At 39.6% G+C, this 12,696-nt stretch overlaps 1 protein-coding gene across 1 annotated transcript in view; it reads left to right on the top strand.

The window, feature by feature from the left end:
- The first annotated feature begins 2,747 nt into the window (after positions 1–2,747).
- Positions 2,748–12,696, top strand: part of nlgn1 (neuroligin 1) — a 159,309-nt gene continuing 149,360 nt past the window's right edge. Inside the window, exon 1 of the mRNA XM_079845127.1 lies at positions 2,748–2,894. Within this exon, the coding sequence (XP_079701253.1) occupies positions 2,774–2,894 (121 nt within the window). The 5' untranslated portion in view covers positions 2,748–2,773. The remainder of the gene's footprint in view (positions 2,895–12,696) is intronic.

Here is a 12,696-nt window from a genome sequence, read left to right on the forward strand (position 1 = left end):
CTGAGAGGAGACACAGAGCGCACATTAATTATGTAGACATAACGCTAGCTTATTACTGCACACTGCTTATACCAGCTGCAGTGGCATCGGCGACAGTTCTCGCCAACCAGCTCCTCTGATTTTATTTCATAGATTCAGTAATTGGCTTGATCATATCAGTGGCCCACTCACTGATATTAATATCCATTCTAATTAGTTTACATTTTTGTTTTTGATATAAAAGCTGCATACAGCCCATATCCCGGGATCATCAATCATATAACAACTTCAAATGCCAAGGGATTCTCCAGATATGACTATTTGCTGGAGATTTACTAAAGCAAACTATCACCAAAATCAATAGCCGCTTTTGACACGTTCATTAATCTGGTGCTTTAGTATGAAACGTACAACGTTTATTGACTTTTTCTAAGCAATCGGTAGCAAAAGGCCCAAGAGACGATGCAAGTATGTGGTCTTAGATTGTGCCAGATCGAAAATCCGAAGAAATGGGATTTGCAAAAGTAAAAGTCTTACACAGATCACCTCAAAGTAACCAGCTTTTAGTTTGACAAAACTCCTGATTCCAAACTCATATGACTTTCTCTTTTCTGTGGAACACATCATTTGAACAATGTTTTAACTGTTTTTGTCCATTCAAAACAACATTGGACCCCATTGACTTTCATTGTATGGGCAAAACATAATTTAAAAAAGCAAATACCTTACTTACCTCTTAACCTTTCCGTTCACAAACATAGCTTAGTGTTCGCGAGCCAACATAGTTGGTCACATTTCAACAGTGACAGAAAAACATTTAGGAGTGACGTTTTAGAGAAAAACTGTGGTACACTGGACTTATTGTTGACATATGACATTTATAAAAGACTGAGGAAAATACAAAAGAACTGGTGTGCGCATACACACATGAACTCCAGCCTGCTGATGAAGAGAATTTCTGTCAGTCTGAATGAAGACTGGGATCAATGGAGTATTCATTTCTCTGAGGAATCACTTCCTGTCTTTGCCTCCTGCTGGACACTGATAGACTCACTAGCCTTCTAGTTTACATTCTTCCGTGGCTCATGGGTCATTCAGTTCAGTATCAAAATAAATATAAGATATTAAAACCTAATTAATGCTTAATTTTGATGAAAGCTTAATAAAGCACTCTTTCATACACAAAGTCACAACACTGGCAGGAAGAAATACGTATCAGGAAGTGGTGAGACAAGATAAGTTGAGAAAAGAGAAGAGACATTATATGGAGAAGAGGAGAATAAGAACCATTGAGTCCAAATTTGACATCTGAGGAAAACAGAAGAGATGGTACAGGAAGGGACCCAGTGAGACAAGACGAGACAAAGTCTGTTGTGAGGAAATCTCACTTGAAGCATTTTCAAAAAGATGCAAGATGAGATGAAAAGTGAGAAGATGAGACATTACATCTCTGATAAAGAGGAAAAGCAATGGGAAGGGGAGACGAGAAAAGAGGAGATCATAGGACTGTTCTCTGAGCATTTGGTAAGAAGAGATGAAACGGGGCAGGCAGGGGCATAACAATGAGACATTGTGACAATATGAGACATTGTGCAAATGGCACTTTTCAAGACTTGAAAAAGTGGGACGGGACAGGAAAAGGTGAGGTGAGAATCACTCTGGACTTTTTCACCTTGGAAAGAGAAGAACAGAAGAGATTGGACAGGACGAGGTGAGAGGACATGAGAGGAGACAAGACGAGAAATGACTTTGCCTGATGATGAAGAAGAAGAAGAACTGGGGACAGGTGAGAAAATGAGACTGGATGAGATGAGACAAGATGAGAAAATAAAGAGACATAAAGAAGTTTTGTTTTGAGCATTTTGCAAGAGGAAAACAGACGAAATGGAAGGGGTGAGATGAGAAGAGAAGGCGATGAGACTAGACGAGAATCGCCTGATACAGAAGAAAAATCTCACTTAGAGCATTTTACAAGAAGAAACGAGTTAACTGAGACAAGAAGAGAAACAAGAAATTACGTTGACTGATAAAAAATAACTATTGTGTGCACATTTGGCAAGAGGTGGTCTTGTTTAGGGGCCTTAAGAAAATTGTTTTGGAAAATGATTGCTTTTTTCATTTGCTTTTTTCGCTTGTTACGAGACCTCCCGGAAGCAGGTCCCTGCACGCCCAATAAAATAACCGAGATTTATGTGAAGGCTTTGCAACCATGATGAAATGGCACTCTCCCTCAAGCAAGACGAAAGTTATCATCTGCATCGCATTTGTGTTTTGAAAATACCTCCCTCTCGGACAGAGACAATTTGCCCAAAGTGGATTACTTTGCCTTAGCCATGTATGAAAATTTCAAAAGTGTGCAATTTCCATTGCTAAAAGAAAAATGGGATCTGAGAAGATGAGGTGAAGCGGCAGGCGGATCCTATTCAGAGAGCGCAGACAAGGTCCCCTTACTTTAAGTTTGCCCACCTTCTTTCTTTCTTAGTTAGTTCAAATCTTTAGTTAATTCAAAGCATTACTAGAATGACTTTTATTGCTGGCAGGCCCTTCAAGAGAAAGAAAAAAAAAAGGGAATTTTTCGATCACCAGGAACATGACATTCATATTGCCTAGGAAATTAATGAGCTCATTTCTAAAATTGATCAAGTCTCAAAAACAAAGCCAATGTGGCCAATTTGAGCAAAATGGGAGCCCTCAGCTCTGAATGCATTTCCAGCTGTCTACAGTAATTTGTCATTCAATCATTTCTATCCTCCTTTTTCCAGACATTCGTGAAAGTGGGAGCCCCAAACCGGTGATGGTTTTCATTCACGGAGGATCATACATGGAAGGAACAGGAAATATGTTTGATGGAAGCATCTTGGCCAGTTACGGCAACGTCATCGTCATAACCGTAAACTATCGGCTTGGTGTGCTTGGTAAGCAATTACATTTTTTGCCTAACTTTACCCATCGTGCATCAAGGTTTCCCGGTCAATGCCCCATTCGATATCTTCTGAATGGCTTGTTCAAGCTTTGTCTTTCTCCACGAGGTGCAATTTCTCTCCAGTGAAAGATGATTTAGTTGCCTGTGAATAGCCTCAAGCTCATAAGCATAAAACGGGTGAAGTGGCAATGCTCTCCACAGCGGCGTGCATGCATGAAAACTTATTATAGAAAAGTTTGCTGTAGTTGTACATGATTTAAGGTGATAGTAAATACTGGAACTATCAAAGCTTTATGACCTTCTGGTTTCAATTGCAATACAACAACTCTAGCCTGTATGCGTCCCTCTGTCTCTTCCCCATTGCTATTCTTCTTCCTTCTGTCAATGATCATTTTTCAACGCAACAGATTTGTGGATAGAGATAAATTTGTGTATTTTTACTTAATGATTGAGATTGCCTCAAGTAAATGGTGATGGATTCATTAATAAGCTTTCTCTCAAGTTGTATTCAAGTTGTCTCGATATGAAGCATCTGCTATCAAGGAAAGTTAAGTGTTATTTTAGTTATGAACAAATGCAGATAGCACAGAGAAAAAAAGGCATTTTGATGTATCTTTTTCAGCCGCTGCTTTTGTCAGAATGCTTCATCAATATTTGTCTGCGAGGTTCTTATGCAAATGTATTATTGTGTTCATGACAGATCAGTCAGTGTTTTCATTATATATAAATTCCTCAGTGATTGACAGTTATTATTTCAGATTAAAATGATGGAAACTCATATATAAACTCATTGTACTTAACATGTTATAGAGAAATGCATCTGTCTGAAGAGTGAATGGATCAAAGCCACAAAAACCTTTGTTGTTTTTGCAAACAAGCATTTCAAATTTTTTATCTGTTTTAGCAAATAACGCTCTATTAAGACATGACACGATGATTTTAATCTGTGCATTTGGGGGTCATTTGACTTCAACTTTGCATCAGTTTTCAGTTTTTCAACTTTAAAACATCCAAAATAGTGCATGTTCAAGCCTCCTGTTTTTGGAGAAAAATCGTCCCCTTGGAATTATAAGGTTCTATCTGACGTTTTTGTCAAAATTGAGTTATTCACATATTCGTATTCTGTGACAACTTATTTACATTATGTGATGTTTTTTTTTAAAGTTGTGTACATTTTGGGACTTTTTATTGAAAAACAAAAAGGTTCTATCTACAAAGTCGAACTCTGACTTGGCTCTATAAGGTTCTATCTGCGTGAGCCAATCAGCACTTTGAATGCACAGAAGAGGACCAATCAGGATCAACTTTATAGGTTGTGTCGCCGGCTTTTTCCTTGACAGGAAAGATCGCAGACACACAATATCTGTGAGGATTATGGCACACAATGCAAAGTTTTTAAGAAACCTCAAGATCGACAATTTTATTGACGATCTTGTCAAGGACAGCAGCCCGAATTCCAGGCATCACATATAGTCAGTGAATCATTTTTCAATGATTATTAAACTTTATGAATTAATTTGCTGAAGCATGTCTGTTTTCTTGCAGTTTTTAAAGTCTTAAAATGTCTTAATTTTTACAATATTAAGCCTTGAAGGTCAAATAGTAAAAAGTTTAATTGATGGGGTCTTAATTACAACAATAAACGTTAGCATGTTATTTCAGCCATACTGATGTCTAGAGAGAAAGACATTTTACCTGGCCCACTTTAGGTGGAATAAAATCCTGCTCAGATGTATTACAGTAGCTGCTTTCTGTCTAAACAAAAGAAAGATGAACAATTTCTGCAATAATGTGTTTAATTACCCACCAAATTGGTACCAAAAATTTACATCTGCACTGGACAAAATATTTAGACCTGCCTAGCTTAATTTGAAATGTCCTAAATACATGGAAGTGCTAAAAATATGAAATAAATGTCATAAGAAAGGATAAAATTTTACATTCCAACACATGTTGAGACATTGTTACAACATTATTTTTTATATTTAATGTTCAAATAATGGTTTGGCAGATAGAACCTTATAATTCTAAGCGAAAAGTGTTTTTTTAGAATTAGAAGGTTCTATCTGCATTTGACCCATTCCAAAAATCCCCATTTACAATTTTGAGAGGATTTTGATATTGTATATTTAGAATACATTTAGGGTCCCTGTTATTTTCATGTTTGAAAGAAACTTGTTCCCCATATACATTTTCCTATATGTAATGCAAAAACTTTGAAGCTCAATATCTCAAAACTGCTCAGAACGCAGATAGAACCTTATAATTCCAAGGGGACGAAATGTGTAAATTGTGATGCAGGGTCAATTTGATCTTTCAGTTGTAATAACACGCTATGCAATGGATGTCTTGTCAATTGAATAAGAGTTATAGGTCATTACAACTCATGTGCTGATTAATTTGTGGGCTATTTGTTCAAATAGACTTGTTAAAGAAACATTAGCAGCTGCTGCTAGTCCTACAAAGGGTTTTTATTGCCTATTTAATTAAGTTATTCACATCTGTATAGTATAAGTCACCATTTTGACCAGTATTAGGGTGCTAGCAGATGCAAATATGCTGGTGGTAGTGTGTGTCGTTAGTCTAAAATATTCAAGAATGAATGCATGAATTCTGAAATTAGCATCAGTTATTTGCATCAGAACCTTCACAGTATATCTCTCCGTTAGCAAATGAGGCTCAGTGTGATCTTTCTCTCTTAATGATTTAGTTTGCAGCCATCTTCCCTCAGTCGCCCTTAGCTTTTTATAGCAAATCCACTGCTGATGATTGGCTATTTTTTTCCCTAGCTAAGGCACACAGATCCATTAGGGGGTTTAAGCATGTGCCCGCATGCCACAACCCTTAATTTCTTGTTGCTATGTTTTTCTCATGCTTGTCTGGGGTTCGGCTAAGCTCCGAGGCAGCCTCTGGGAAAGGTGCTGTAATGGTGAGAGGGCCTAATGGATTATAGCACTGCACACAGTCTGAGTGTCATTATCAGAACTGTTGTAGATTTATGGAGCGAGTCGCTCTCGTCATGCCCCCCTGAATAAAACTGCTCTCCGACAGCTAATCAGCTGCCATAAGGGCCCGTTTTACCGAGTGCCACCATAATTTTTTTTGGAGGTGCTGGTGTCCCAATCCTAGCAACCATCCTTCAAATCAAGTATAACCTTAAATAGCGCCATACCTATAAGGGATAAATTACTGGCTTCAGAGTTAAGGTACGGTTACATTCGTGGTTTAGCTAAGTGGTCTTCCAGTGCCCAAAACCCCTCTAAAACCAGCTATGGTCAGATGAGACCACCAAACTGGCTTAGGCTGGTTTATGGTGTTATTTTTCATCAGGCAAATTGCCCTTGAACTTTTATTGGGAATAAAAAGAGCATATTAAGACCACATAATGTGCAGATTTACTCACAGTTTGCACCAGCGCAAAAAAATAAAACAAACAACTTTGTCCGGATTTACTAAAGGCGTGCTGTGAAAAAAATGTGCTGAAAAGACACAATTTTTGCGGCTGACCTTATTGCATATGCATTTGTAGGAGTTTCCCTTTCAGACGCAAAATTTATGGGAGGAGAGTGTTTAAATGAACATGCAAGGTGATTTACTAAGGGGATTTACTAATTTGCTAGTCAATTTACCGGTATTTGTGGCATTATTTAACACCTAAAAAAGCATGTCGTAAACCAGATGCTAATTTTCGCTGCTCCTGGTAGATTGCGTTGGTCATTATGAAAATGATGCGTCTGCATCTGTGTTCTTTCATTTGTGCGTCGTCAGTAGATCACATGCAGAACTTTCCACTTCCATCAATGCTTTTGTGGAATTGCACTCTCACTCAAATTTTCCCTGTTTAGTAAATCTGGCCCAATGTCTTCTAAAAAATGTACATTTCATTTTTGAAGGAGCGTCGCTCTCTGGTCATGAGTTACAGTTGAACTGTTAACTAGAACTAAATTGATTTGAGTCATCAGCACTTGTTAGTCAGTATGCGTGTGGTTAGCTGGGTGCTGTGCTGGTGTAATGCAGATGCAGTCGCCGGCGGAGGTGTGTGTGCTCGCATGCCGGTTAGTTCGGTTGTTTACTTCTTTGTCAAGACTTCACCGCATTGCTCACCCTGTAATAATTGGTTTGCTGTTTTGCTTTAATCATTCCATGTGGCCCAATGTTGAGGATTATTATTTTTCATGCTTATTAATTTTCTTCTCCCTTGAAATGAATACCCCTGATGTTTCAGTTTCATTAGTCTTTTGCTTTCTCCAACCTCCACCTCTCTTGCTTTCTCTCTGTGTTTTTTTTACCTCCAACACTGCGTCCTTTATCACCTACTTTCTCTCTCTCGCTCTCTCGCTCTCTCTCGTTCCCCTCAGTCATATGCTTGCTTAAGTGTAAGCCCGCCACAGGGTCTTTAAGGAAGCATGTATGATGTCTAACCCTTTTCAGGAAGCAGTGTGTCTGGGGAGATGCTTCATTGGAGGGTGTTTATTAATCTTAACAAGCATTTAATAACTCCGTGAGATCGTCCCTAGTCTATTATTTTGCCTCTTCAATGCTTGCTGCTTGTACTGGCTGTTTGGGACTCTTGTTGATTCGGGTGGTCAGTTTAACCCTATACACTATATATAATATTTTATAATTTATATTTTTTTCTTCTTCTTCTTCTTCTTTTTCTTCTTCTTCTTCTTCTTCTTCTTCTTCTTCTTCTTCTTCTTCTTCTTCTTCTTCTTCTTCTTCTTCTTCTTCTTCTTCTTTTTCTTCTTCTTTTTCTTCTTCTTCTTTTTCCTCTTCTTTGTAAAATAATTTGTAAAGCTTAGACTTTGGGTGCATTCACACTAGCACTTTTGGTGCTCTCCCGGAATTCGAAAAATGTCAGAGTTTCCGAACTCGGGTGCGCACCCACGAATTGTACCCAAGTCTGGGTCTGGCATATGGTTCATGTGAACTCTATTGATGATGTATGATTCAATAAAACTGTGTTTTTGCGTGTTCTCACTCACTTACCTGATAAGCGTGGCTGATGCACTGCAAGCAGAGAGAATGTATATCTCGTTTCTGCTGGATTCCCGCATTGTTTAGAACATTTGCAGTACATTCACGGCAGACAGATGCAAGTGCTGTTATGTGCTGATGCTTTGAAACCAAAGGAGGAGGGGGGAGCAATCAAACTCGGGTTCGGACCAGGCAATCGAACCAAGTGTGAAAGCACCCTTAACAGTAGGCAGCATGTCTGCCTATATGTGTTTGCTGTAATATATTACTGCCACCTCTGATCTTGACCCAGCATTCATGCTACCTTACAGATTTAATAGCACTACCCTGTAGATTTAGTAGTCAACGTATGTGCGTGTACGTTAGTCTAAGTGATGGGCCTCATTGGTTGTGACGGGTGGATGCATTGGTAGAGGGCAAAAAGGCAAGCGACAGAGTATAGAGGACATCTGCCATCAGAGAGGCTTTGCCCTGTGAGCGCCGCTAACCGAAAGGATTAGTTCAGCCTGCAAGAGTGCAGCAGATGCCCATCTGGGCCCACTCACTCACGGCTCCTCCTCCTCCTCATCTCCAAAGTCTCTCTTTCACTTCCTTTCGCCATCTCTCTTCCTCGCTTCCCGGTTTTGGCCTGGTTCCACTGACATGTGGATTGCCCCAGGCTAGCCTCAATGTAGATATTAATAAGTAGTCAAATTTGGTGTACTGTTGAATCCACAATGGAAGTTTGACATCATGATTTCATGCATTCCTAGACTTGAAGCATGAGTTAATGATATTGCTGTGACACTTTCCTCTCTGTGGAGTATCATAATCCCTAGGGATCTCGGGCAGAGACAAGGCTGCATTTACACTAGAACTTTTGGTGGAGATGAGAGCCCGTTTGACATCAGACTTCTTTTTGTGTCTGAATGATGTGCACCAGCAAACCATACTTTTTAAAGGTGCACTATGTAACTTTTCCGTCCACTAGAGGTCGCCTTTTCAAAACAAAGGCGTAGTTTGATGATGCCACGTTTGAGCGCAGAGCAGAGGACATGTGGTCTTCACCTTACAGCCGGTGGAAAAGAATCGGGATAGGACTCGGGCATTAATCATGTTCATGGACGCGATTATTAACGTTACTGTAGTATGAAGCAGAGCAGGGCTGAGTGTTGTGGAGCTGAGCAAGGCCACTGGAGCGATTGTTAATAAGATGAATGAACACGCCTCGCGAGCAGCGAGACTTTTATTATGACACAGTCACCGGTGCCACTTCGGCTTTTCCAGTCATGAGTATGAGGTAACGCAGCTCTGTTTATCATATTAGATACATCTGAGTGTGTTGAATATGATGTTATGACATTACTCTGTGCGTTTGCTTGGCAGCTGCTATGACACTTGTTGCACACTGCAGTCAGAGTAAAGCGTTTCTACAAAATAAAACCAGAAACCGAGGGTAACGTGGATATGACGCCATCGACAGGCGACTCCCTCACACGTCCCGGTTCCTTGGTTAAAATAGCAATTTTCTCACGATTTACAAATAGTTGGAAACATTTGGGATTTTGTAAGTACTCAACAGAACAAAATATATAACACTGGCCTAGTGGTTTTTGGATATTTTACTGGAAAAAAAGTTACATAGTGCAACTTTAATGTCAAAAGTTCAGATTCTTTACACCATTCAGAATTAAACTTAGAAATATTCTGATTTGAATTGAGGTAGCAAGCAGAATGCTGAATTTCAGTTCAAATTTTAATGTTGACTTTATAAAGCCATGTTTGAAAGTTTTGAAAATAAGTTTTAAAAATTAGGTTAATAGGTTAATTTTTGGGGATTCTTTTATGAAGAGAGCTATAATGAATTAAGATTGAATTGCAAGAGTACCCTTGGGGTTTTATTTACTGTATCAGGGAAAAAAATTGAACTCAACTCAAAGTGGCATTTGAAGTTCCAGTCATTTACAGCCCAGAGCGCGCAGGAGTCCTCTCCAGCGTCTGAGACTCGTTGTCAGGATGACCACCCTCACTCCCAGCTACACTGCAGGGTCTATTAGGCAAGAGGGTTCCAGCAGATGGATGCGTCCATGTGCCTCCATCCATCTCTGCCACGGAGCCTGAGATTAGCCAGGTCTGCTCGTGGGCTTTTCGGCAGGGAACAACTGCCACTGCGGATGATCAAGGTGCTCGCCGGGATTCACGCAGCGTTGTAGCTTCTGCCGGGGGAAAACAGATGGACATGTTTAACACCTTAGAAATGAACTACACTGCAGGACCAAAGCCAGGGAACCCTCTGAGCCAGGATGGATTGCGTGTAAAACTCTGAGGGTGGAACAAATCTTTGGTTTGGTGCTTAGGTTTTTACTCCCCATGCATTACATTCAATTACATTTCCCATGGAGATTCCCTTGAAATGCTTTCCCCATTCATCCAATGGGATAGTTCACCTTACTTCTGTGGAACATAAAAGAAGATATTTTGAGAAATGTCTGTGTCCATACAGTGGAAATCAATAGGATCCAATTAGGGCTACATGATAATGGTTCAAAATATCTTCTTCTGTGTTCCACATAATAAAGCCATACCAGTTCGGAACGACATGAGTAAATGATGACCGGACATTCATCCCTCTACATCAGTGGTATTCTTTAGGTTGGTGTAAACAAAATGCTGCTCTAGGTCCTGTTGCCTTGCAGGCATTATTTATTGCTATTGTGGCTCTCCATATTGTCAAATATTTACCAGTCTTTTAACTGAAATACTAATTTTAGAGATCAGAACAGGGGACACTTTAAGGAAAATACTGTTTTTGGTCAGCATTTTTTAGCTGCACTTTTATCAGTAAGGGCAAGACAGGACAAGGCATGTTTGAAGGGAGCAGTGGGGTTGTGACTATCTTGGCGTTTTGATATTCTGTGTCCTATATACTCTGGAAGTAAGAGATAAGTGAAATAAGCCTTTTTTACTTATAAAGGTCTGCTCATGGATCTAGGGCCCGTGTGTACGGCCGCTGGTACGCCCACATCTCATGTTGAGATTGTAAACAGGACTCTGGATGATCCCTCTGCAATTTTGAAATACCTTGAGGTTTGATGGTCTTTCCATCTTGTCTGTTTATAGAGCTTGTGCGAATTGGAACATGCTCGATTATCAGGATTAAGATCACCACATACTACTGAACCTTGAAGTAATTCATCCTGGTCCTTGTAACTTGCCTCAATCCTTCATTGAGATTCATTTATGATTTTGTTGCTGAGGAGATCCACAGCTGTAAATTTCCCCCAAATGCAGTTAATCAGAGGTTAGCCTGTAGCCCGAACACATAAAGATTTATATCTCTAGTCACCTGCCCCAAGCTTCTTGGCTCTTGTAATTTCGTTTATTCTGTTTGGCCTCAACAAAATCTTATTTACTTCACTGGTTTCTGAGCTACCTGCTTTTTGCGTGTCTGAAATCTCCAATTTTAAAGTCTTGTGAAGTTGTATGTGGTACCCGCTAGCGTTCAGGACACCCCCGTTGCCTCTATGGTGCTCAGGGCCCCCTCATGGCGTTGTGAGCCAATTATATTGTGGCTAGTTTATCTAGAATTTTTTTTTTACTCCACATACAAGCTGCTTCAAAGCAAGGACATTTTTAGAATAGAGCTATATTCTGGTTTTAAATTGAATTGCCCTAAAATGTCATGTGGTCTAACCATCCAGTAGAAAGTGTGTGTAAACATTCTAATCATTATTTTCAAAATACTAATTTATTTGTTGTGGCAAGCAGGGCGGGCCCGAGAGCCGTGGGAATGGAGCGAGGCTCATGGAGGAGCTTCAGTGGGATAAAAGGAGTTCGGTCATAAGGGAAGAAGGAGGCGGGAACTGGCAAACATTCGACACACAAACAAATTGCATTGTGCCATTGACCTAAATAAAGGTAAAAGTATTGAAGACAGGTTTTGCCCTCAACATCATTAGCCTCGTTTTCACTGTCAGGCCAAATGCGGGCGTGCTAGTGTGTGCCAGGGCCAGTCGCGTTTCCACTGTCACTTTCGGGGCTTGACCGGGCCTCGTCGTCGAATACCTTGGTCCAAAGCGAGCCAGCTCGTGCTTGAGGAATGGTTACAAACAAAGGTTTATGTAAGTTTGGAGGCAGTGGGTTTCATATACCAGCTAGCATTAAAGACTTTTAAAATAACTTTAGCTCAAAACTCACTTTCAGACAGCAGTGAGTGTTTGAAATAACTTCTGTTTGTGATCCGATGAGGATTCTGATCACCGTAAAAGGCAGAAATGTATATCTGATGCAAAAGACTATGTGCTCTAACCATTACCATAGTAAATATGATAAATATAACTGCTTAAAGAAATCAATCAAATCAAATCATATAGCCTATCACAATCATGTATTTATTTTATCTGTCAGTATGTATCGTCTCTTTATACCGGACTGTCTGATATCCATATTTAGCTCTGCATATGTAAAAAAAAATTTAGCAACTCTTCCAGAGCTTCCTCTCTTTCTCTGACTGAAAATATTGTTTAACTTTACTGGGACTGTCACTCTAGAGAGTGCTAAAGCTCCTCAGGTCGTATTTTTGCTGGGAAATTTGTAGAAATGTTTCTTTATTTCTTTCTAAATATGATGTAAACATACTGTCCTGTCACTACAAATAAACAGAAACAGACACGACTGAATAAGTATGTGTCTCCTTTTTCTTTTGTGAAATAACGGTAAATACCACTGTATTTCTGTGGGACTAATGTGCAATCTTGACACAAATTAATTCATTATGTTCAATGTATAATATTACTATTGTAGAACTATGGTAAAACATCAATACTGGGGTTCTTTAA

This window comes from Gobio gobio, assembly GCF_949357685.1.
Source record: "Gobio gobio genome assembly, chromosome: 19".
Classification (NCBI taxonomy): Eukaryota; Metazoa; Chordata; class Actinopteri; order Cypriniformes; family Gobionidae; genus Gobio; species Gobio gobio.